At 44.7% G+C, this 27,484-nt stretch overlaps 1 protein-coding gene across 2 annotated transcripts in view; it reads right to left on the reverse strand.

Annotated features, from left to right (window-relative positions):
* KCMF1 (potassium channel modulatory factor 1) overlaps window positions 1-18,761 on the reverse strand; it is a 72,856-nt gene extending 54,095 nt beyond the window's left edge. The window contains exon 1 of one of the 2 annotated variants that reach the window (XM_034773813.1): window positions 18,725-18,761. In XM_034773813.1, the coding sequence (XP_034629704.1) occupies window positions 18,725-18,746 (22 nt within the window). In that variant the 5' untranslated portion in view covers window positions 18,747-18,761. Of the gene's footprint in view, window positions 1-17,946; window positions 18,229-18,724 lie in introns of those variants that run through there. The other variant, XM_034773814.1, reaches the window with a different exon arrangement.
* Between the last annotated feature and the right edge of the window lie 8,723 nt (window positions 18,762-27,484).

Below are 27,484 nucleotides of genomic sequence, written 5' to 3' on the forward strand. Positions count from 1 at the left end.
GCACCACAGAAAAGCCCATGAGGAAATTCATAATTCTGTCTTCAGAGCAGGTTTTGAATAGTGCGCTGTGGCCTGGGGCCACACACTCAACAATGAGAAAATAAAAATATTGAATAGCTGCTCACTAGGTGAGCACTATCCATCCTGTGCAATAAAAGAAACTTGGGTCCTTTGGAAAAAATTATCTGTGATCATGTAATTAAAAGAACAGGAGTACTTGTGGCACCTTAGAGACTAACACATTTATTAGAGCATAAGCTTTCGTGGACTACAGCCCACTTCTTCGGATGCATATAGAGTGGAACATATATTGAGGAGATATATATACACATACAGACACGGCTGCTACTCTGAAACCTGTCATCATGTAATTAAAGACAGTAGCATAATGCAGACACTGAAGGAAAACAAATTAAGCTTGTACAGGCAACCTTAATACCGGCATTTCCTAACTTTGGAGTGCTTGGCTCTGCAACCTTAATGTTTTTAACAGAATTTTTGTGTGTAATTAAATGGAAGCCGTCTGACAGTGTACCTACTAGGGCTGGCCAAACAGCAGAAAAATATTAAAACCCATTAGATTAATTACGTATGTATTTTATCCAACAATGTGTTTGCCAAAAGCCATGACTGGCTCCAGAGTTGGTTAAATAATACAAAAACAGTATTTGTCAAATAAAACCCAATAATGCATTCACTGTGTACTTTTTAACCAATCCTACTTATGACGCCTCTCATTTTGGTATCTTCCCAGCTTAACTCTGATTTTCTTTCCTAATGCAGATCATGGGGTCTCTTTTCTTGAGTTGTTTTCAGTCTGTTTCCTCTTTTTTCTCTCTTTCCCCCCCACAACACAGCCTGAAGATACTCATCGAATTTACTCCTGCAGTAGGCCTCAACACGGCAAAAGCAATGGTAGCTGCTCTCCCTAGAACCACCTGACAGAGTAATGTAGCATAACAAGTGAACCTCTTTAACGGCTCACTTGAATCTTACATATTCTTCTAACTCAAGACTTTCTACTGGGGCAGCAGAAGTGAGAAGAGTTGAATAGCTGGCCCGACCATTCTTCTCTGGAGCAGCAAGCAACTCAGAATCCAGTAACAACAAAAACAATCATAAAAACATAGTAACTCTGCACTTCTACAGCAGTTGTCATCCAAGGATCTCAAAGCAGCCATGTTTCAGGGATTTAGCCAGTGTAAGACGCAGAACCTGTGCATAATATAGCACCTGTCAGACTGACCAGCAAGGGGCATGACATCCCAAGCACAAAGTCCTCCTTTTAAACAGGCTAAAGCACACTCTGGGCCTCTCCACAACCATTAATGAAAATCACCAAGATTTAATACTTTTTTTTTTTTTAAATGTTCTTAGAAACACACCACCGTTTCACTAGCTCCCTAATTATGAATGGTTTGTCAGCTGAGGCAGATGGCATTTTATTGGTACTACGCAACAGGAACTCCAGCTGAATGATATACAGTGTCCACTTGTAATTTACAGGAAATACAGTTCTTATTTTATGTGACAAAGCAGGTGACATTTAAAAGAAAAAAAGAAAAACCAAGGCTCGTTTCAGTTTAATTGAGCCCGATCCAAAGATCTAGATGCTAAACTGCTGATGTTGTGCTGCTCATTATCATAAGAACCAACCCATGTCACCATATTACTTAACTGTCACCTATAGAAGTATTTAATATTTTATCTGTTTACTCCCAAGTGAATTCATATGAATGTTCTACATTCACACACTACAGGAGTCTAATTCTGATTAATATTTATCAACATTTAATTTATATTTTCCTATGGTGTGCCAGGAAGGGGATGCACAATCACTTGTGGGGGGAGGGATAGCTCAGTGGTTTGAGCATCGGCCTGCTAAACCCAGGGTTGTGAGTTCAATCCTTGAGGGGGCCATTTAGGGATCTGGGGCAAAAATCTGTCTAGGGATTGGCCCTGCTCTGAGCAGGGGGTTGGACTAGGTGACCTTCTGAGGTCCCTTCCAACCCTGATATTCTAGGATTCTTTATTATCGATTTACAGCCAAATATTCCAAAATGTTCAGCTCCTTAACTGTAGCTGTGGGTCTGTAGCTGAAAATCAGGCAGAAGATCCTCCAGTTGGGCTCTCAAAAAACAAGGCACACAAAATTAATGAACATTTCTGATAATTTTGGCCTTATTCAATTATCTCAGTCAGGAAGTTTACAGCTTCTAAAATGCTTCTTAGACAGTTAATAAGCCAAAAAGTACTGAGTCTCTCTTTACTGAAATAAACCTCTGCATTTGATCAAGGATCGTTATATGGCCTATAATCCGACATAACTACATTTCCTGACAAATCAGATTGAGAATCCCACATTCAACTGTATTGAAAAAAACTAAAGTAAAAATACTACATCCATTTTGAAGAGAAAAGCTATCAGACAAAATATCACACCCTCATTGGCAAATCCAGGAAGTTCAATGAGCAAGTTTGGAGGAGCAGAGGATTTTAGCAGCACACCTGAAGGAGTCTTGTGCAATACCATTCAAACTACTAATCTGAATAAGATGACAGAACAGCTGCGGAAATTAGCGTGACACTCAAAACACATTTTCTAACAGGACTCCCCTTTTTCTACTCATGGGATCCTTTAATCTGAATTTTTTCTTTTATTTATTGAGAAAGATATTAACTGTAATTCACATTAGGGGAAAAGAGCCATTTACTCACAAAGCTCTCTGGAACATATATAGCTATGGTCCCCAAACTGTTCCTCCACACACCCTCAGGAGGTGCGCCCCACTGTCGGAGGGGGTCACTATAGGGCCCATACCAGCCCCCATAGGGGGTGAGAAGGGAGCACGATGCTTTCAGCCCTGCTCCACCCCCAGCCTCGCTCTTCCCCCAACCCCATTCAGTCCCCAGCCCAGCTCTGCCCTCATTCCCTCTCCCCCACAGTCCAGCTCCGCCTCTAGCCCCAGCTCTTCCTCATCCTCAATTCCATTCCCAGCTCTGCCTTCAACCCAAGCTCTACTGCTGAGGAAGCCATGACTGTGCAGTAATTGGGGGGGGGGGGGGGGGGAGACAGATTCCTTTTGGGGGAAGAGGGTAATGGCGACTGGAAAAGTTTGCGCACCACTGGTATATAGAAATACTATCATATCTATACATCTTACAAGCAAGCTGTGACAGTCCTCACTCAGGGTAGTTGTTAGGGGAGCATGGCCTAGTGGTCGGGGCTTAGGCCCCTGACATGCAAGCGGTGTTGTAGGGGAGCCCGGGCTCCGCCCCTCCACTGGGCTCTCACCCAGGGCCCTTTGAGAGCCATCAGTGCTCTGACAGCCAGGACTGCCCACTCTCCCTGGGCCATTTCCTACCACCTCCCGGCAATTGTCTGAAAGTCACTGTCTGGGTTCAGGCAGTGTGAGGGATGTCTGCTCAGCAAAAGGCACCTTCTGGCACCTGAGTGTAGTGAGGTCGCTCTCTTTTCTCTCTCGGGGAGGAACTGCCTCCTCTGGCGGTATGGCCCAGCCTCCTGGGCCAGTTTAGGCCAAGGGCTTTCCCCTGCTCAGGTAGTTTGAACAAAAATAAAGGGGGATTAACCACGTCCAGAGTTCGTATGAAAGGGAGAGGAGAATGCTTCCCTCTCAGGCTGTCTCTGCAGCAGGTCCTCCCTTCACCTCAGGGAGGGACCACTAGGCAGTTGTTTAGGGAGGGATTCTGCCTTTCCTCAGCTCTTTGCTCCTGGCGCTGCAGGTTGCAGGTCTGCTCTCTTCCCTGAGCAAACATCAAATGACCTGCTCCCCTGCCTTTTAACTCCTCTTTCAGTTGGTGCATTTGCTGCAGGTGTGGTGGGGTGGGGCTGCCTGGGCTCAGAGCAATTCCTTAATCCCTTAGTGTCCAGTGTGGGATTTGTACATCCCATCATACAAGCAAACAGTGCAAAAGAGAAGAGCCAACGCTGATCTCCTAATAACATTAGCAAAGAAATATATATTGACAACATGGACTGAGAGCCCAAAATAAAATGTTGGGTTAGTTTAATTAAGTAACACTTGATAATGGGACTGACCTTGGCGCAAAGCAAGCAAGACACTGGCTTGTTTAAAGAAAAAAAAAGGGGGGGGGCAACAATCATGAAGTACTTCCATCAATACTGCATGGGATCATTATACTCGTATTAACAGGTACAGTTGCATTTCTAAGAAAAAAGTCAACATCCACACAGATGGTTTGACAAGAAATTTAGCTACGTTTATAAAATAAGCAGTACTGGTGTATGGGATCAGATTTTGTCAGACAAAATATCCTTTTTGACAGAACAACAACAATTGGTGGGCAATGTGACTACATTTGATCAGCTCATACCGCCAACCTGCATATGCCAACAGGCATTCCAAATAGTTGGTATCTGCAGGAAATGGTACAGCCAAATTCTTCTCTTCCCAGGATCCTCCATGCATGTGCTAGGGTGGCCTGTCACCTTATTGTGCTGCCAGTATTTCTTCACAGAGCAACGCAACAGTAAACAGCCCAGCAGCTCATACCAGCATCCTAACTGTGTCAATAGATTACCCAAACAGTTGTAATCCTGCCTTAAATGGTCAAGAAAAATGGGGTACAAATGTGGCCTAGGTCATGGTGCAGCACTTTTAGCACTATCTACACACAGCACAACAAAAGGTTTCCAAACCCCATTTCTCATACTTGGCTCTTCTAGCCTCCCATGATTTTAACTTCTACTTTGGCACAGAATATATATATTTGGCCCTGCTAGGGTGCTGCTTCTGCACATTCACACTCACCTTCCCCACTTCCTCACAGTCCTGGCAATTCTCCTAAGACTCCTGAGTTTGCTGGAAGAAACTGAGGCAGCTGTGAGGGTCCACACCTCCCTTATAGCCATAGTCTCTAAGTGTTAAGTGACATGAGGTTAACTCAGGTGGCATCCAACAGGTTTCAAAATCTTTTAGGAACGATCTGGTGGTCCTGTGGCACCATCCCATATAGCTCCTTTGTTAAGGAGAGATTCAGCTTTCTCCAAAATCTCTATCTTGTGAGAAGGATCCATGAAGAGGGATGAAGAAGTGGGTTTTGAAGGAGATTTGGTGTGAAATTGAATGTAACCACTGCAAACAATATTCAACACTCATTGATCTTAAGTAATTGGATACCAGGCACCTTAATGCTGAGAAATGAAACTTGAAAAGGGAAGGGACACAGTAGTAGAAGAGGTGCAATATTAACAAGACTCATGGCCCAGGATTCTCAATAATCCCATCAGATCTGAGCTCTAGAAACTGATGAGCTCCTGAGCTAAAACTCCAGTGGCCCTGCTTGGATTATCCCTGCTTATTGGAGGGATACGGACAACAAGGCTGGTTTTGAGGTCTATAATAGAAAGAGAACCTCTGATGTATTTGGTAACTACCTATAATACCTAAAAGCAGGACAGGCAAACTCTCTTGTGTTGTAGCAGACTCTGTAAGTCCCCAGGAGCAAACAGTGGCACTGGTAACTTTCAGTTTCACTGAGTCTTCAAGAAAAGAGGCGTCCCTCAAAAGGCAAATCCTCTACTTCTGACAGAGTTTCAGATGACAGTCTAGAATGCAGGAATGGTGTTTTATAACAATGCCTATCCTTATTGGCCTGGCCCAGGAATCAGAAGTATCAGATGCTCTAAGGGCATCCTTTGCTACAAACAATCCTCTATATAACAAAGTCCTGAGTGGCCTTTTCCGGCTACTCATGCAAGGCATCTAGGATGGGGGAAACAGCATCCTACAGGGCATATTGATACTGTGCCATAACAATTTGGTAATTTGCTACCCGCATCTCAAGAGACCTGGAAGAGTATATTTTGCAGCCCAGAGCACGGATTCTTCTGCTTTCTCTATCCACTGGTGCAGACCAAGAAGCGTTTTCACTCAGATTGTTCTAAAGCTGCAGATACCAAAGAACTTAGAGCAGGATGCTGGAAAATATACTCAAAGCCTTGGTGAGTGACCTATACCAGGGACCAGTCAGCTTGCAATTCAACTACATACATCATGCAACTTAAATCCACAAGGGAACTAACTGAAGATGTTTACAACTACAAACTTCTTAAAACAGAGGAAGAGATAGTTACAGTCAATACCAGAAGCGATAGTTTGTGACTGAAATCACCCAGATATATAGTGCTTGAGATATCAAATTAGCATAGGTATTTTCATCTTGCACAGACAATGCCCACAATGGCAGTGGACAGGGACCAAGTTAGGATTGTTTGAGGTATCATAATTGCATTTCCATACTTTTCAAAAAATTTAAGATGTAACAGAGAATTTCATGGCTCTCTAAAGCAGTGGTTCTCAACCAGGGGCACATGTACCCCTGGGGGTATGCAGAGGTCTTCCAGGGGGTACATCAACTCATCTAGATATTTGTCTAATTTTACAACAGGCTACATAAAAAGCACTAGCGAAGTCAGTACAAACTAAAATTTCATCCAGTGACTTGTTTATACTGCTCTAGATACACTATACACTAAGGGTACGTCTACACTACCCGCCAGATCGGCGGGTAACAATCGATCTAGCGGGGATCAATTTATCGTGTGTAGTATAGACGCAATAAATCAATCCCCAATTGCTCTCCCGTTGACTGCTGAACTCCAGCTCGGCAAGAGGCGGAAGCAAAGTCGACGGGGGAGCGGCGGCCGTCGATCCCGCACCGCAAGGACGCGAAGTAAGTGATTCTAAGTCTAAAATACGTCAACTTCAGCTACGCTATTCTCGTAGCTGAAGTTGCGTATCTTAGATCGGTTTCCCTTCCCCCCCCCCAGACTGTAGATCAGGCCTATAAGTAGGCTATTTATATTCCAATCGATTAATTTTAATAATTACATGGTAAAATGAGAAAGTAAGCTATTTTTCACTAATAGTGTGACTGACATTTTTGTATTTTTATGTCTGATTTGTAAGCAAGTAGTTTTAAGTGAGGTGACACTTGGGGTACACAAGACAAATTAGACTCCTGCAAAAGATACAGTAGTGTGGAAAGGTTGATAGCTACTGCTCTCAAGTTTTCTTTTATAAAGCCTCAGTGTCCTTAAGTCATCAATACCCATTTACATCTTAAAGTTTATTTTTGGTCTTGAATTATACCCTCTAACAATTCCTTTAAAATTTCTTTCCATATATCTCTGCATACTGAATCCCATACCTACCCTAATCAATCCATAGTTACATTTAGGGAGGGGAATGGCACTGGGGGTATAGGAAACAACAACATAAATGCTCACTGACCCTGTTTATAAGCGTGTGGGAGATGGGGGAGAGAGGGTTTTACATCATGACGATAACACACCTGTGCCCTGTTTACAGTAGATTCCACCACAGGTACCACTGGAAGAACTCTACTGGTGAATTATAGGCCTGATTTCTGCCAGCCTCCAATAAGGAGGAAGTCTGTCCCCCCCCCCCCCCTTAAAGTCTTGCATACACTAGAGATATTTATCACTTGAAAAACCAACTGTTACTCCAACATGCTGGTAAAACACCACATGCATCCACCTACAAGTTCTTCAAACAATGTAGACATGTGCCAAATAGGGTTTGGATTAGCCTGGCTTGTCTACACTGGGAAAGTTTATTAAAGAGTCTCAACAATTCTAACACCAGCTTTGTTGAGTTGGAGGTAAAACTGCTGGAAACCCTAGTGTAGACTGGCTCAAGCAGCCAGGCCTGTTGTTAACCATAGCAGTAATCTGAATTGCTTTGCAGCAGATTTCACTAGAAAGGTGACAGAAACAGATCCAACCACTGATGCCTTGCCTACACTAGGGCTCCCAGCAGTTTCAATTCCAATTCAGATGAACAGGTGTTAAAACCAGTGGGAGGTGTTTTTTTTTTTTTTTTTTTTTTAAGTTTCCCAAAAATAGCCAGCAAATCTGAATTCTGTTTCTATCAGAGCCATTTCTTTGCTACTGCAGACAGAAGTTACTGGCATAATAGCACAAACAGTTCAACAATCCTCCCACTTTTATCTCTCAATACATCTATGGATTTTGAAATCTCCAAGAACCCATTGCTTCTGGAAGCTGTACTGGTAAATATGGGATAGGCACCCACAGAAGGTTATAATTGAATCTCTTTAGAAGAGCACTAGTCTAGATGTGGGACAAAACTAAAATGGTTCAGGACACTACTCAGGCATACTGAACTTTTTGTGCCTAAAAAGAACAGGAGTACTTGTGGCACCTTAGAGACTAACAAATTTATTAGAGCATAAGCTTTCGTGGACTACAGCCCACTTCTTCGGATGCATATAGAGTGGAATAAATATGGAGGAGATATATATACACGCATAGAGAGAGCATAAACAGGTGGGAGTTGTCTTACCAACTCTGAGAGGCCAATTAAGTAAGAGGAAAAAAAAAACTTTTGAAGTGATAATCAAGATAGCCCAGTACCAGAAACCCCTCCATGCACCCAACCAGTACTGGGCTATCTTGATTATCACTTCAAAAGTTTTTTTTTTTTTCTCTTACTTAATTGGCCTCTCAGAGTTGGTAAGACAACTCCCACCTGTTTATGATCTCTGTATGTGTGTGTATATATATCTCCTCAATATTTATTCCACTCTGTATGCATCCGAAGAAGTGGGCTGTAGTCCACGAAAGCTTATGCTCTAATAAATTTGTTAGTCTCTAAGGTGCCACAAGTACTCCTGTTCTTTTTGCGGATACAGACTAACACGGCTGCTACTCTGAAACCTGTTTTTGTGCCTAGACAGTTTTTATCTCACCCGTTCAATTTTCAAACGCAAAAAGTCTAAGCTAGTTGGCCAACAGAGGCTTAGCCAAAAATGTTATTTGTGTTACTCTCATTAGGCTAACACTGGTGAGGCCCAGGAGCCTTGTCTATGCTAGGAAGTGTATCTATTGCTGAAAATAGTTTTCATCAAAATAATTCCCACAAACTAGAAGACATTTTTCAACACTAACACCATTTTCTCTAGGCCATACTAGTACTTAAACCATTTTATAAACAGGGGAACCTTAGGAACATTTTGTGTGACATTTCCTAATGTACACCAGGTTTAGTTGTGCTTCTAGCAGAGCTATTCAAAGGGGCCCAATTGAATTTCAATGGGACTTAGGAGCCTAAAACCCTTAGGCTCCTTTGAAAACCCCATCTTAGAAGAACTTGTGGGGATGAAAGAGCGGGAGTGGGAGCACAGCAAAGGAGAGGAAGGGAAAAAGGGATAGTGGCAAAGGCAATTTGGGGAAAACAAGAGGCAAGAGAAGAGATCAAAGAAAAAGATGACAATTTATCAGACCAGAGACAGCACCTCTTGTCACTCAAGACAAGGAATGTTGCCTTCCCAAAAGACAATTCAAGCATCAGGAAATGGTGAAAATAATGGGGGAGGACCAAATCTGACGTGAGGTAAGAAAAAAAAAATGGAATGACAACCCAGACCAAGTATTGTCATCTACTTTATTACTGGTAGGATGCACTCACTCTGACAAATTACTGAAATTACATGTCCCCGCCCTCTTCTTTATTGGGGTGGGTTTTTTTGGATGGTGAATGCATTCAGTTTTGATCACCGTAATCGCATAACACTATTTTGACCAAAATTTGAAGCTCCAAGTTATTACTAAAAGTAGATTCCAAATCTAAAATACTTAATAGTAAAGTAAGTTTGCATGAAGTAACAACTGAAATTAGAAAAAGGAGATTGGAAGCACGGACTAGTGATTATAATGCACTGCACCGGGACTTGAGAGATCTGGGTTCAATTCCTAGCTCTGTCACCAACTCCCTTGTGTGACTTCAGGCAAGTGACTTAATTTCTCTGTGCCTCAATTCTCCATTTGTTAAAACAAAAATAAAACGGTGTGGGAATAATAGTACTTCCTTTCTCCAATCCTTGGTCTGTCTTGTCCGGTTACACTGCAAGCTGTTTTGGACAGGGAATGTGTCTTACTATGCATATGTACAGTGATTACCGTAACGGGGGCCCAAATATCTGTTACAACCTCTAGGCACCACCACAATGCAAATAATAAAAGATTTACCCTGCTGTCCACCAGCGCTCAGGAAGTGGGAGACAGTTTTATGGAGAAGAGGAAAAGGTCCAAAGTCTCCTGGAAGTTCTAAACAAAGCAGTTTTGAGAGAAACAATTCAGACACATAAAACCATCCCAATAAGATGAATAAGGAAGTAAAAACCACCACATTGAGATGAACAAGGCATAAAAATACTACATTGAGACGAATGAGAGTTTCTACGACATGCCTAGCCAAGATACAGTCTAGGCACAATTTAATTTTTAAAATATACAAACTAAAGAATTTAACTGGAAGACATATCAACATAAACCCCTCCATACACCCAACCTGAACTCTTCCCCAGAACAACTCTATCTACATCCCTCAGAGAAAGCCTGAGAAACTAGATGAGCTTTGCAGAGTGCCCTGAAAGGCCCAAGAATTTTTGGCTCACTATTGAGCATAAACAAAATGAACACATTCTCTGGGCCTCAGCTTCTCATCTATCCATTGAGGACAATAATGTGTACTCACCCTTAAAAAGCAATTTTGAGATCTACAGATGTACTATATAAGTGATACAAAATATTACTGGACTCAAAGGCACTTCAGTGATAATGCCTTGCCATTTAAACTAGGAGGCTGTCAGCCTGAACATCACCACTAGCTGAAGTCAACTGAGGAAGTAGCTAGAAACCAAGTGATTTAAAGCTTTCTACAGCAGGTCAAAACCAAAACCTTGATTTGCACCTAAAAATAAGTTTGAAGCCAATAAGAGTATTGAGCAGGCCATCATGCTCTGCATCAACTGAAATTTCTAAGCAGTCTTCCATAGCACTGTCAAATGGAGGGCACTGTTGTAATCCCATCCACAGGTGCCATAGGCACAGATAACTATAAGCAAGCTCCACATCTACACAAGAGCATAGAAATTGCTGCATCAGACCAGAGGTCCACCCAATCCAGCATCCTGTCCCAGAGTGACTAGCACCCCATGTTTCAGAGGAAGGCATAAGAACTCCACAGTAGGCAGAGGTGGGATAGTCTGCTGCCACCTTAGGACTCATCTTGGTCTCTAACAGTTAGAGATTGGCTTAAGCCCTGAAACATGAGGCTTAATATCCCTTCAAAAATAATTATAATAATTCTGGATACTTTTGTTATCCATATAGAATGCCCAATCCCTTTCTGAATCTTGCTAAATTCTTGGCATCAGTGACCTCCAGGGGCAATGAGTTCCATAGTTTCAGAACATGTTGTGTGAATAAAGTATTTCCTTTTATCAGTTGTGAATTGGCCACTTTTTAATTTCATTGAATGTTTCCCTTGTTCTTATCTTATGAGAGAGGAAAAACAAAAGCTCCTGATTTACCTTCTCTATTCCATTCATTTTACATACTTTTTCATGCCCCCTCTTATTTATCTCACTCCTAAGGTAAACAATCCCAATCGTTTCAACTGCTCTTCACATAACAACTTTTGTGCCTCAGACACTATCTGTAAAATGGGGATAATACCACCACCTCGTCTCATATGGGTGCTGTGAAAATAAATTCATTAATGTTCGTGAAGAACTCAGATACTTTAGTAATGAGTGCCATAGAGAAAGCCAATGAGGAAACGAATCTGCATTCAGAGCAGGGTTTGGATGGTGTGCACTAAATAAAGTATGGTTTCACACACTGAACGAGGATAAAATACTAGCTAGCCACTCATTCAGTGAGTACCATCTATCCAGTGCATTCAATGAGGCAGGAGTCCTGGGGAAAAAGTAGGATGTCATCATGTAATTAAAGACTATCTTAATTAATTCACACAAAGAAGATGACAAGCTTGCACAGTCAACTTGAAATCTGGCAGTTCCTAACTTCCGAGTGCTGACTTTGCTACCGTAATGATTTGTGTGTGTTTGTGTGTAATATTTTCCATATTATTCTCCATCCCATTCATTGTGCATCGTTTGCTTTTTTGACCACAGCCACACAGCAAACATCTTCCCTGAGCTATCTACAATGAAGCCCAGGTCCCTTTCCGGAGTTGATACAACTAATTTAGAACCTTGGAAGGTGCGTTAGTAGCTTAACTTTCCCCCTTCATTGTGCATTACTTTTCATGTATTGGTACTGAATTCATTTGCCATAACGCGATGCATTCAATCAGCTTCTTTAGGTCTCACTGAAGTTCTTCTGGGACAGCTCCATTCTTAACTCATCTAAATAATGTTGTCTCCCCTGAAAATTTTGCTTCCTCACTACTCATTCCTTCCCTGATCATTCGTAAGTACATTAAACAGCACTGGACCTAGTAGGAAACATTGAGGCACTCTGCTGTTAACCTTTCGCTAGCATGAAATTTGACCATTTAATCCAGGGGTTCTTAAACTGGGGGTTGGGACCCCTCAGGGGTCACAAGGTTATTATATGGGGGGGTCACAAGCTGTCAGCCTCCACCCCAAACCCTGCTTTGCTTTCAGCATTTATAATGGCGTTAAATATATTAAAAAGTGGCTTTAATTTATAAAGGGTGGGTCGCACTCAGAGGTTTGCTCTGTGAAAGGGGTCACCAGTACAAAAGTCTCCTCGCCAGCTTCTGATCCATGACAATACTTTGTTTCTCACCCCAGATCTGAAAGAAAGTCTTCTCACAGCCCTCTGTTATTTTAAGTCCCTTTCTGCAGATTCAGGAAGACCACACTGCACTGGTTCACATTGAGAAGTTTTCTGTGCCACCAAAAGGGCCAGAAATGTAGATTTTTTAAAAAACGCTTAAATTCTGTAAGGGTAAAGGTAAGGCCCACCTGCCAATGAAAATATTATTGACAAGTGCATTTGTCAAACGTGTATTTCCAAAGCTGATTCGGTTTTCCCACTGAACGCAAACATTTTTATTATACAGCAACTTATTTTGTTTCCCATATTTTTAATTATTTAGGTTTAGCACTACCTTATCTCTGCCCCCACCACAATTCTCATTACCTGAACTACAATGCTGACCCATTTTTAGATACTGCACTTAACTTTGATTATAGGCCTAAACCTGTTCTCACTGAGTAACATTAACCCACCAATATCAAGTGTTTTGAGATATACAAATCAAAACACTAATTAAGAGCTAAATATTACCATTAAATTTGGAAAAGTCACTGTACCAATACAGTAGCTTTATAACTACTCCTCATCTCTTAAATTTTCCTACAAAAAGGTTTTAAGAAATTTGCAGGCTATATGGCAAATTTGGGGAAGATGTACTTGTGGAATAACAATCTTATATTTGAGGAAGAGGTAAGTGAAGAATTGAACATGTGCACCACAAAGTACTGATTTTACAATTGGTTTCATGCATACATGTCTCTGTTAGCAAACTGATGCTTCAACACACTAGCTTTGCCTTATTTATATAAATTGCTATATTTTCCTTATATGGGTCTCAGAGATTTGCATACAAAGGTACATTAATTCTGTGTTTAATGACATTTGTATAATTGATGGCACATGTCATTCTCTGCTCCGTCTTGAGATTTCTTGCCTCCAATGTGCTATTTGTCTAGTCAGGAATTGTAAAGTCTTTTTGTGGATTGTGTATGGCATAGCCATTGTACAAATAAAGGGAAACCATTCTAGTTCTTGTTATCTCCAACAGAAGAGATCAAATCTATTTATGCTTTTATACCACACTGACCAAACTGAGCACCTAATTGTCTCAACGTTTCTGGTTGTCCCAAACCAGTTAAGATTGTTCTGGTCATGATTCACCTACGCCTTATGACATTTTCAAATACACCTTTACGCTGTAGATATAACAGATCTAATGCTGTCCTCGGGAGCCAAAAAAATCTTACTGCGTTATAGGTGAAACCGTGTTATATTGAACTTGCTTTGATCCGCCGGAGTGCGCAGCCCCACCCCTCCAGAGCACTGCTTTACCTCGTTATATCCGAATTCGTGTTATATCGGGTCGCGTTATATCGGGGTACAGGTGTATATGTTTAATCTTAACACTTCTTCAATTTCTAATAGTGTGGTTTTTTTTAAAAAAAAATAGCTATACAGTGTGGTTTTTTTAATGTATTTGTTTACCTTTAAGTTACTGGTATGTCCTTAACCTTAACAAAGTTGGTGTGTCTGGGATTTATGTATTTACATTGTTTATGAATGTACTGCGAACCATTCTGACATTCTATGTTCTACAGCATCTAGTTCCCTAACATGCCCTTCCCCGTTTCAGAATTAGTGTTCTAGATTTCACCAAGATCTCTCAAGTAAATCTCATTTGAAATTTCTAGTACAAAATGATTCTGAAAAGAAAACAGCAAAGATATAATTTTCGAAACATGATTAAAGCCTGGGTTGTTGTTTTATCCTGAGTCTTATAACTCAAAAACAGCTTCTTTCACTCAATGCAAATTTGGACCAAAAATGTTTGCTGACCACAGACCACACATGCAAGATCTGAAATGGGAATGACATTTTTTGAGGCTTTTGGAGGGGGTGGTACTGTCACATCAGGCTTACGATGGAAACCAAGTCTCAATCTGTAATATAGTAAAAAGAAATCCACTATTTTCAATCCTACAACTAATTTCTAATTTGGACTATCAATATATATAATATATATATTATATAATACATATAATAAAACAATTTGAATACATTGTGTGAAGTCCTGGATAAAGGGACAACCAATAGAAAGACTAAAAGACTAACCAGGTTCCTATAAAATGTATCATACCAAGTTGCAGCAGCAGCATTTTCTATCTCAGCGGTTCTCAACCAGGAGTCCAGGGTCCTCTAGGGGCCCGCAAGCAGGTTTCAGGGGGGCCGCAAAGCAGGGCCAGTGTTAGACTTGCTGGGCCTCAGGGCAAGAAAGCTGAAGCCTTGCAGTGTAGGGCTGAAGCCCAGAGCTCCCAGCCCTGCCACCTGGGGCTGAAGCCGAAGCCTGAGCAACTTAGCTTTGTGGGGACCCCTGTGGTATAGGGACCCCTGTGGCATGGGACCCTGGGCAATTGCCGGGCTTGCTACGCCCTAATGCTGGCCCTGGCTTTTGTATGCAGAAAAACAGTTGTGACACTGGTGGGCCGTGAAGTTTTTAATAGCATGTTGGGGGGGGCCTCAGAAAGAAAAAGGTTGAGAACCCCTGTTTTACCTTGTTGGTTTTACTTTGGAAAGAATACATCCACAATGTGAAGTTACCAAACCTCACATCACTCTGCAACCTAATAGGAAAAGGTGAGTTTCCATTTTCAAAACTAACACAGTATAACTTGAAAGAAGGAACATTATGATTTTCTTAAAACCGTACAAACCAAATATTAACCTTGTTTAGTTAAAATAATTCTCCATACTCATCACCAAAATCCCACGTTGAAAATAACATGTTCTTCCATACATGTTCTTTCCAGCTTAGGAAATTCATAATATACGCAACAAGAGACATGCTTATAAAAATTCTGTTTCTAAAATTCCTGACCCCCAGTAAAATACTAACTCCAAGAGTGAAATACCTTTTTATCAAATATTACAAACATTTACAACATTTCTCACTTTAAGACCTAGTGTGTAACAAATAAAATTCAATAGCAGTTGGCATACCACCTTTGCAATTTTATTCAGTGCAATTATGAGTTCTTATCCTGATACTATACTTTAAACCTGCATACAACCATGTAGTGCATGCACCACAGTTTGAGAACCAATTTACAGAAGATATCCTCCAACAAATACAATACACAAAGCAACTCTGAGATTAACCCTCATTTTGCTGTTTGCTTAATTACTTCTATACAAACCCACCCAAATCCAGAGAAATATAAGAGGAATTTATTCTATCACAGGAGGAGACTGAGCTAGGGTCTGGTGTGACAGACTAAAAGTTCAGCAACAATAATAGAATCATGGAAGTGTAGGATTGGAAGGGACCTCCAGAGGTCATCTAGTCCTGCCTGCAGGACCACAAAATAACTAGACCATTCCTGACAGGTGTTTGACTTGTTCTTAAAAACCTCAAAAGACAGAGATTCCACAACCTCCCTAGGCAATTTGTTCCAGTGCTTAACAATCCATCCTCTTAAAATAAAATAAAAAAACTCAGTACTAATGAAAAAAGTAACAGAGGGTCCTGTAGCACCTTTAAGACTAACAGAAGTATTGGGAGCATAAGCTTTCATGGGTAAGAACCTCACTTCTTCAGTACTAATGGACTCCTGTAAGACTACTCAGCTAAATTAGCAAACCTTAAGGCATAGTGAGGGGTGTGGACACCAATCTCCATCCCACATAATCTAGTCCTGCATCAAAGTTACCTACCCTCTGGCTGGAAGCCTATAACATTACTTCCCAAATTGTGAACTTTCCTACCATGTTGCCTGTGTCTGTCAAGACTAGATGTAGACACCTCTATTCCAGTATATCTTCAGAGATCAGCCTAATTTAAAAAGATTACTTCTATATCACTGGGAAAACAAAGATCATCCTTCTTTAAGCAAAGGGAGATAGGAGATAACTTTTTGCCATGTTAGGTGCTGAGGTTATCCCCTCAAGAAACAATAACCTGGATGAAATCTCTTATTACAAGGAGATCTTACATTCTAACTCAACTTTCTCACTTGCCAAAGTGAGAAAAAACCTCTCCATAGAGACATCCACGCTATTACATTTTTCTTTTCTTCCCAGATACATTCCCTGCTTTGCCTTCTGTGTTGTCTCCTTCCTTCTCATTGCTGCTTTTGATTAATCCTTAACTATCCTCTTACTTCACTTATAGCAATAAAGAATACAGCGCAACAAGAGTATGTTATCTAAAGCATTTTCTCTACTTACGTACATAACTTTTCTTAACCTTTCAAAATGTTAGCAGTGATTTGTTAACACATTTGCATTCATCTCCTTTTCTACATTAAAGATTAAAACATTAAAAGTTCACAACCTTCCAAAGTTGCCAAAATGTCCACTCATCCCAAAGCAAGACCACGACTACTAACAATCCCCCCAAACACTGGTCCCAATGCAGAACAATACATGAAGACCTCTCCCTGCACCAAACAGATGCATGAACCTATTCTTGATCTTCCACCCCTCACATTCACAAGAAAACACTCTCCGAACATCTCCAAAACACACCTACAGCCTCCTCACAGAAGCCGCCACACAGTCCCGGCCCTGACACATTGCTCCCCTCCTCTGAGCCACATGCAGCACATGCCCTCTCCTCCTCCTGGACCCTTCCCCCTGTGACATAGCCATGAACAGCTCGGCCTCCCCACCACACGCCATGTGTGACTCCTTCCCCTGCCTTTACATACAAACCCCCACACCATATACACCGTCCCACAATTCCTCTGACAGCCCAACACACCTTGCACCCACATTCACCCCCCCCCCAGGGCCCCCCCGCCCCCCCCCCCCACCCCCACATCTCCACCCCCTACCTCCCCCCCCCAAGCCCCATCTGCGCCCTCCCACTCCCCCACCCCCGGGTTCCCCACCCCCAGCCAGCCACCCCCACCCATAATAATGCCCCGTCTCCCTGCCCAGCCTGTGCCCCGCTCCGTCCCAGCACAGCGAGGCAGGATCAAACCCCAGCCAAGGAGGTTTCGCCCCATCAGGCCTTAGGCCGCTCCGCTTAGGGGCGGGGGGACCCGGCCCCAGCCCCGTGCCTGGGCCGGACCGCGCTAGGCCGCGGCAGGCCCCTCCGCCTGCCCTGGGCTGGGCCAGGAGCCGCCGGCGGCCGCGGGGCCGGGGCCTGCCCGTAACGGACACGGCCCCCTCCCCCATGACACTGCAAAGCTGCCCGGCCGCCGCCCCGGCCCCGGGGCCTCCTCCGCCGCCGGCCCCGGCCCCCCCGCTCTGGACGGCGCCGCCATGACGAGCCCGCTGGCCGGCGGGTGCCCTCCGCCGGCAGGCCCCGGCCCGGCCCTCACCTTCATGTCGGGACATCCTAGTTCAGAGGCGGCGGCCCAGGCCCGTCCCGGGCTCCCCTGGCTGCTCGGCGCCGCTCGGCCGGGGCCCCGCGCGCTAAGCCCGGCGCGGGCAGGGGGCGGCGGGCGCGGGGAGGGGGGTCGGTGGCGGCGGCCCCGGCCTCTCCAGGGGGCGGATCCAGCAGCTTCCCGGGCGCCGTGACACGGTGACTCTCGTCGGGCCCCGCCGGCTCCTAGCGCCGCCCCCCGCCTCCTTCCCCTGGCCCCCGCTTCCGCTGCGGCCGCTGAAGTCCCCGGGCTGGGTCTGGGGCTGGGGCTGGGTCTGGGCGCCTCCCGCTCCCGCTCCCGGCCACAGCTCCGCCGCCGCCTCCTCCGCCCAGCCCCGTCCCTCCCTCCCTCCCTCCCCCCGCCCGGCGGCCGCCGCTGCTGCATGCAGGGAGGAAGAGGAAATACACGGCAGCGAGGGGGGCCGGGAGCGCGGCACCGCCCCGCCGGGGAGGGGAGGGGGCCCGGCCCGAGCTCCCCGCCCGGGGCCAGCTCCAGCTCCAGCTCCCGCCCCTGCCCCAGGCCGGCGGCCGGGGTGCAGCCGCCTCGCCCGAGACCCCCCGGGGCACAGAGGGAGCCGGGCACGGGCTGGAGACGGTCCCCGCCCGCTGCAGAGCCGCCCCTGCCCGGCGGGGGCTGGGAAGAAAGCCCCGCGAAGCCCAGCGTGAGGCCGGGCGCTGGCGGAGAAGCCGAGCGAGAGGGGTCGGGACAGGGTCGGGGGTCTCCTTGTACTTTCCATTATGGTTCGGCCCCGCCATGGGAGAGCCCCGGCCCGCGGGAAGGCCGAGGCGCCCCGTGGCACCCCCGGAAGTGCAGGTGGAGCCCCCCGACCCACATGGCTCCCGGCCTGGAACTGGGCTCTGTCTTCCAGCCCGCCACGGGGCTGATGCAATGTGAAGTTAACCTTTAAAAAGCCAGAAGGTGGCGGCGGGGGGAGAGTTGAGGCTCCTGTTACCTGGGCTCTGCTGCCCCTAGGAAAAGCCCATTCTCTGGGGGTTTCTCAGCTATGGGGCTCGCAGCAGTTGTGTGTCTCAGCTGGACATGGTCCAGTACATCGGCTGTTGCCGCCGCAACCTTAACGGGGGCCTGTTGTGATATTTTGTTGTACAATAATGCCGCCGAGCAGCTTTCATGTTACATTAACGGCGCTTTTGCCTTTCATTTGACAGAGAAAAGGAAAACGCCTGGGATTAATACTGGCATCAACCAGTCAAACTGGGCATTGGAACTTTTAGTAAAGTGACCTTTGGTTAAGGGGAGGGTGGATGGGTTCAGATTTGGAGACAACTCAGCTTTGCAGAAAACTAAACAGGGCAGCAACACATCCCTTTACCCTGAGGTGGTTTCCAATCTCGGGAACGGAAAAGTTTTGTTTTGTTTTTTAAATAAAAAAAAAAAAGTTAGAATTTGCAGAATGCTGGAGAAGTTAAAAATAAACCCCCCAAATTGTGAGACCCACAGTTTTTTTCACATCTGACGTCCTTCTTTCCCTGCTAGTAAGGCATTATTTTTGGATAATGGTGCATCTCATTGATCCACACAAAACAATCCACCTCAGTAAAGCAACAGCCTGATAGTAGCTGTGTCCTTGTGCCTACTCTGCCAGTCTTCTTTCTTGACTCTCGAGCAGTGAAATATGCGGTGATGGCACAAAGAGGATGGGGAATCATTCATCTTAGCTTTAAAAAAAAAAAAAGCAAATACTACTGAGCATGCTCAACGTTGATTTTTTTAAAATCAGTTATTAATTGTATTACTCATTCCAACCAATTTTTAATTACGCTTGGTCAAGGACACAGGGCCAGCCATAGTGGTGTTGGGGGCGGGGGCGAGGCGAAAGGGGGGCCAGAACTGTGACACATTTTGCTCACAACATCTTTCTGTCAGCCATCTCCAAAAACAAAACCATTTTTTAATTGTTTCTTGTCCTCCATGGTCATGGATCACTATGCATTAATCTGAATATCTCAAATGTTTCTAAATTAAATATATATTGCCAACCCCAAACATTAAAAAGTCACGATTCAGACCCCCAAAAATAATTGGCTTGCAAATAATTAAACTATAATAATCACTTTATTTTTAGAAGGAGGCACTTACCCTTAATTTGCATGATCATTTCATGTTCAAACTTTGACATACAATTCAACTTTTAAAAATACAACCAGAAATGCAAGCCTCCCCATTTTAGCACTGTCCTCTCTCTCTCTCTCTCTTCTGGCCCTTCCCTGATTATCTCCCACCATCTACATTCTCCCCCACTACACCTATAGCCATCTGCCCCAAAATGTTCCCTCAAAGTCTCCTTCTTTGCTCCTGTCCCCCTGTACTTTTGGTCAGTCACCCTCCTGTATCCTACATTTCCTGGCACCCCAGTCAACCTCCTCATATTCTCCTGTTCCTTCTGTTTACTTCCTGCCCTGAATATCCCTACAACTCCCCTCAGTTTTTCCCCTACACCCCACATCATCCAGTAATGCCCATCAATCTGCCCTATCCCCTCCGCCCCCTTCCTCCTATTCATTCTCCTGGGCTCCCTTCTGTATTCTCAGTCACCCTACTGGCCATCCTCCCTAAAGGTAGCTTAGCTTCAGTCTCACTGAAAACAAGGGGGGTTGGGGGAGGAAGAGAGGGACAGAATGGTGGCCATCTTTATTAGGGGCAGCCTCACTGTCACATGCAGAAGCTGAAGGGAAATGGTGGCCATTTTGACTGAGGGCAGCCTCAGGCTTCAGTGCTCTTTGAAATGATGGGAGACGATGGCCCCTGTCAAAGGCAAAAATTTGCCAGAACCCTGCAGAAAATTGTGAGAACTTAACACACACACACACTAATGAGAGTTCATGGCTCAGGGCTAAGAGGACGTCCCTTCAAAACCAGGATTCCAGGACCCATTTCTGTTAATTTTACATCAAATGGTGTTTTGTCCTACATTTTGTAAACCATCGGCCACCTGAAGAAGCTGCTCTCTATGTATCTCTTACATAGTCTTGTGGCCGAGACATTGCATTGAGTCTCAGGAGATTTGGGTTCAGTTCTTGACTCTGCCACGGGTTCACTAGGTGACCTTAGGCAAATCATTTAATCTCTCTATGCCTCAATTCCTCATCTGTAAAATGGGGGTTAATAATCCTTCCTGCCTCTTTGAGTACTAGTCATGTGGATCTCACTCATGGTGTGTATATATATACACACATACATACACACACACACACACACACATATATATATATACACACACACACATACATATATACATACATACACACCCACCTCGTGTGTGGGTCCAGAGAACCTTTTGGCCAGCAGTGTCCAGTGGAGCTGTCCTCACACCCCACCCAGGGGCATAAGGAAAGTGAAGCCCCATCCACCATTCAGTTCCCTCTCACCACCTGCATCAGAACTCAGGGCTCGTCTATGCTTAAAATGCTGCAACCACACCTAACGTTTTCTATGCAGGGACTTAGGTCAATTTAACTACTCTGCTCAAGGGTGTGGATTTTTCACACCCCTAACAGATGTATTTAAACCAAATTAATTTTCTAGTGTAAACGAGGTCTCAGTGATGTCCACCCCACTCCCTGGTGAAGATTCTGAAATTTAAACTCTCTAATCCCAGTAGTTCGGTTTAGTGTTGTTAGATACCGTTAAAACATTTTCCTGCCCTCATGGCAGTATCTTGGCTATTTTAGGCAGAGTGCTAAATATTATTTGAAACAATTTCATTTATATTACAATAGTTTTATTTAAATTGATTATTTGCATGTTGCTAGTTCATTAGTTTCTTAAATTGCTAAAGGAAAGAAGTACAAAACAGCCCCTTTAGTTTTCTAGTTGTATAAATCTATGAAGAAGAACAAATAAAGAGGCGCCCGCACAAGGCTCTAGAGGCCCCTGCCATAAATTATGAAAACAAAATTAAGTTGCTCACAGAACTCCACATTTCTTTCTGACCTGCACCTCTGATACCGCACAAAGTGGCCCCAGCAGCAAATCACATAGAAAAGTATCTTGCTCTGACCGTCAATAGACTTGAACTATGTTGAACCAGGAGGGGAAGACTGTTCCAGAGCTGAGGGCCCCACACAGAATGCTCTACTACAACCTCCTCTCCTAAATCAAAGGGGAGCCAGCTCTAACTGTCAGTAGAACGTCAACTTTTACACAGAGACTTTCTGTACTAAGAGGTTTCCCATTTGGAGCATAAGATCCCCAAAGACAGGTTCAGGGGTTCATTAACAGCCTTGCTATGAGAACGGCACAAAACCAAAACTGATCAGCAATTAACCTGTGCTATATTTGCAACCAACACCACCGTTGGCTATATTGAACATCCACAAGTCAAGAAAGCCGAAATGCTTCGACCGGGCTACACTATTCAATTTGGGTTTGCAGTGCTCCTAAATCACCAAGGCCTGATCTATACTACAAAGTTAGGTAGAGTCTTGTGTCAACCTGTGTGTGTATCTGCACTCAAATTTGTCTCCAGCCGCTGTAAGTGCCTGGTTCCACCTCCCCGAACAGTGTAGATTTACAGCCAACCTACCAAGGTCAATGCAGTCTGAGCGTAGACAATTCATGACCTGTGTCAACCCTAACAGTTCTCCAGACGCTGTCCTACAATGCTGCATTCCCTGCAACAGTGACTGCTCTGGTCACAATTTTAAATTTCACACTGCCCACAGGCCAGAGAAGTCCACCCCCTTAAGCCCACTGCGTGTTTTTGAAATGTCTTTTTTTCATTAGTGAGCAAACCTAGCAGTTCTCCCTTGTTATGTGCAACTTCCCAACAAAACATGGTGGCTCCACGCACACAGAGGTACTCATACTAGATGCGCTCCTGCCTGGAGTAGATGGGAGGTATTGGATCTTCTGGGCCTGTGAGGGAGAAGAGACTGGTAAGCACAGTTACACAGTGTAGAAACGAGGGCATCTATAAGCAGTTTACACAGGGGCCATAGGCAAAGTGGTACAACAGGGATCAGCAGTAGTGACACATGAAAGTGAAGGAACTTCGCCGGGGATACCACAAGGCCAGGGAGCACAATAGATCTGGGGCTGTCCTGCAGACATGCTGCTTCTATAACAAGCCGCGTGCCATACTTGGCAGCACCTCGCAGACCATTGTGCATATCCTGGAGGAGCCCAAGACAGAGATCCCGCCATGAATAATGAGAAGTGGAGGAGGAGGAGTAGGGAGACGTGGCAGGGGACTCCAGTTATGCTGAGAACCAGGATCTGTTTGAGACTCTGCCAGTCTAGCCAGTCCTGCCAGGTGGGCACGGATAAACCTGATGAACGGGAAAGGCACTCTGGTAAGTGTGTAAATGCATTTTTCCTTACAATGTTTACATGTAAAGATGGCACCCAGCCCAACCCCAAGCTAACAAGACAAAGATATCAACTTTTCATTGTTTTACTCGTTCAAGAAGAGGTAGAGGTACAAACACAGACAGAGTTGGCATCTGCTTTTCATTCCCCTGTTGGGTTAGGTGGGAAGTGGGGCATGCAAAGCAGTTTATGTCCAGAGGGCTGAGAGATCTCGATGAAACTTTCATGGAGATGCTCTGTAATCCTCTCCCAAAGGTTTCTAGGGATGGCTGCCTTATTTTGTCCTCCATGGTAGGACATTTCCCCACACCACTCTGCTGCGAGTTCAGCAGGAACCATTGCAGTAAATAGGCTAGTGGCCTAGAGGCCGGGGCAGCTTTGGGATGCCAGTAGCAACTGACTTCTTTATGCCTTTGTAACCCTCAGGAGTGAGATAGCTAAAATCACCACCACCTGTGGAAAACAGTGCCAGTACTGCATTGCCCTATACACATGCACATGGCATAGGGATTGAAATCCCCCACTTGGCCCTGGCAGGCCATACTCACCATGGTTGGGGCTGGAGAGCGGCGCTGTGCCAAAGGGCTCCCTCCAACATAGGCATAGTTTGATTTCTCTATTTGGGGGGCGGGGGGAGTTTAATATTATTAATCATCGGTATAAGTCTAACTTCTGGATTTACCGATGGTTAGTGGTACTTAAATTACTGTGCACTCAATGAGTGAGCCAGGGGATGGAGGTGGTGCTTCCTCCCCAAGCCCTGCTGCATGGGGTTGGCCGGCCCAAGCAGCCCCTCCATGCAGGACTGGCTCGAGCTGCCTGGTGTTGCCGCTTACCCCCGACCCCTCTGAAACCTCTGGTATAGAGTTTGGGGGCACCACCCTACATTCCCTCCCCCCATCTCTGCCCAGAGGTACGCCAAAGCTGAAATGTCAACAAGCTTTTGTTGTTTCAAAATTCAGAGGTGCCGGGGATTTCAGGTTTCATGATTTTCTCAGATGTTTGGGGTTTCTGGATTTTTGGAGGTGTCTGGGCTTTGAGGGTGTAACAGAATGACCCCTGTGTTCACACCCCACAGATGATTGTATTCATTTTTGTACAAGGCATGTATTTTAAGGCATCATTGGAAAACTCATAATTTGTTAGTCAGTGTGGCAACTTCCCCTGTATGGTGTTAGTAAATGTTCCAAAACCAGGGTCGGCTTTAGGGCGATTCAGCCGATTCCCCGGAATCAGGCCCCGCGCCCCTAAGAGGGCCCCGCAATGTCCTGAAGGAGCTGCTGCCGAAGTCCCGCCACTGTCTTCGGCGGCAGCTCAATCTCTGCCATGGAGGAAGGTTCCCATCTGGAAAAGTTTTCAAGAGGGGGATTGCAACGATAAAAAGGAGGGGCAAACACCCCAAGGATCCCCCCTCTGTATCTCCTGCCTATCGCATTCATTTCATCTGATGGGACAAAGGAAGCATTTGTTGGACTCTGGGGAAGGGGTCTTGGCCTACAGGGTTTGGTCAGTAAGACTGCTGAGAACATATGGGGAGAAAATTTGCTTGAATCTGATATAGTTTGTTAAGTTAGGTATTAGTAAATGTTTTATCTTTATTTTTCTTGTAACCATTTCTGACTTTTATGCCTCATTACTTCTACTCACTTAAAATCTTTCTTTGTAGTTAGTAAGCTTGTTTCATCTAATCCAGTGTTTTTAAACTGAAGTGTCTGGGTAACTCCATTTGGGGTGACAAGTTGTGTGCATATTATTCTCTTAAAGGAATAACAGACAATATAATTTGTATTGTCTGGGAGAGGGCTGGGCAGTACAGGACATACATTTCTGGATGGAAAAATCTAAGACTGGGGGTGTGTTGGGTCACCCTGTACTGATAACCAAGGCTGGTGAGAGCCAGAGTGTAACCTGTGTGTGGGTGGCAGGCTGCAGTTACACACAGACACTCAGGGTGTGGCTGGCATGCTGGAAGGCTGTTTGTGAGCGACCCAGGTGGGAAAGGCACTAGAGAAACAGGATCCTAGGGTTTTCTATCCATTCTGTATCATCGATTATAGGTCTACTATTAAAATACAGAAATTCTAGAAAGAACCACCAAATAATACACCACAAATTCTTTATTTGGAATTTTAAGGCCTTTATCCTTTCCTAATATTTCTGAGCTTCTTCTGATTGTGAGATGACTGTCTTTTTCTAAGAGGTTTACCCACCAAGTTACCAAATACACAGCTACTAACCCTGCAGCTTCTTTTGTATTAGCCTGCTGGGCCCTGATTGGCTGCTCCGTGCAGCCTCTTCCCCAATTGGCTGCTTCCTGCACAGACTCACTAGGCTGCTCGGAGGACTCACCTCCACTCCACTGCTCCTTTCTGTGATGGGGTGTAGCAGGTCCACAAGACCTCCATTAGTCCCTTCCACTCTTGTGTGGGGTGAACACCCCATCACATGAGGCTTTTGGGATTTCCTAAGGTGCCGGGCCTTTTGGGATTTTCAGGATTTGCTCAGATTCCGGGGCTTTCGGGTTTTTTGGGGGTGTGGGGCTTTTGAGTTTTTTTGGATATGCTCGGGCTTTAGGGGTTTTTTGAAGTGTTGGGGTTTAGGGTGTTTTTGGAGGTGCTGGGGATTTGGGGGTTTTCAGATGTGTTGGAGATTTTGGGGTTTTCAGAGACATTGGGTATTTTGGGATTTGTAAGGATTTTTGAAGGTGCTGGTTTTGTGGGGATTTTCAGAATTTTCACCGGTGTCAGGGATTTTTGTGTTTTGGGATTTCCAGAGATACTTGGGATTTTTAGTGGTGCTGGGACTTTGGGGGTTTTCAGAGGTTTCGTGCGTTTTGAGGATTTGGGATTTTGGGTGGTGCTGGAGCTTTTGGGATTTTCAGAATTGCCAGGGCTTTGGGGATTTTCAGGAATTTGGGAGGCGCCTTGGAATTTGGTATTTTCAGAGGAGCGAGGGCTTTTTTGATTTTCAGAGGAGCAGGTGCTTTTGTGGTTTGGGGATTTTTGGAGGTGCTGGGGTTTTGGGGGGTTTGAGGATTTTCAGAGGTGCCATGGCTTTTGAGGAGACAGACCTGTCCTCGCTTACAGACAACCCCCCAACCTAAAACAAATACTCACCAGCAACCACACATCACTGAACAAAACCACTAACCCAGGAACCTCGTGTGTGGGTCCAGAGAACCTTTTGGCCAGCAGTGTCCAGTGGAGCTGTCCTCACACCCCACCCAGGGGCATAAGGAAAGTGAAGCCCCATCCACCATTCAGTTCCCTCTCACCACCTGCATCAGAACTCAGGGCTCGTGTATGCTTAAAATGCTGCAACCACACCTAACGTTTTCTACGCAGGGACTTAGGTCAATTTAACTACTCTGCTCAAGGGTGTGGATTTTTCACACCCCTAACAGATGTATTTAAACCAAATTAATTTTCTAGTGTAAACGAGGTCTCAGTGATGTCCACCCCTATCCAGGAACCTATCCTTGTAACAAACCCCGATGCCAACTCTGTCCACATATCTATTCAAGTGACATCATCATAGGACCTAATCACATCAGCCATACCATCAGGGGCTCGTTCACCTGCACATCTACCAATGTGATATATGCCATCATGTGCCAGCAATGCCCCTCTGCCATGTACATTGGCCAAACCGGACAGTCTCTACGCAAAAGAATTAATGGACACAAATCTGACATCAGGAATCAAAATACTAAAAAACCAGTGGGAGAACACTTTAACCTATCTGGTCATTCAGTGACAGACCTGCGGGTGGCTATATTACAACAGAAAAACTTCAAAAACAGACTCCAACGAGAGACTGCTGAGCTAGAATTGATATGCAAACTAGACACAATCAACTCCGGTTTGAATAAGGACTGGGAATGGCTGAGCCATTACAAACATTGAATCTATCTCCCCTTGTAAGTATTCTCACACTTCTTATCAAACTGTCTGTACTCGGCTAGCTTGATTATCACTTCAAAAGTTTTTTTTTTTTCTCTTAATTAATTGGCCTCTCAGAGTTGGTAAGACAACTCCCACCTGTTTATGCTCTCTGTATGTGTGTATATATATCTCCTCAATATATGTTCCATTCTATATGCATCCGAAGAAGTGGGCTGTAGTCCACGAAAGCTTATGCTCTAATAAATTTGTTAGTCTCTAAG

The sequence above is a fragment of the Trachemys scripta genome, chromosome 6, assembly GCF_013100865.1.
Source record: "Trachemys scripta elegans isolate TJP31775 chromosome 6, CAS_Tse_1.0, whole genome shotgun sequence".
Classification (NCBI taxonomy): Eukaryota; Metazoa; Chordata; order Testudines; family Emydidae; genus Trachemys; species Trachemys scripta.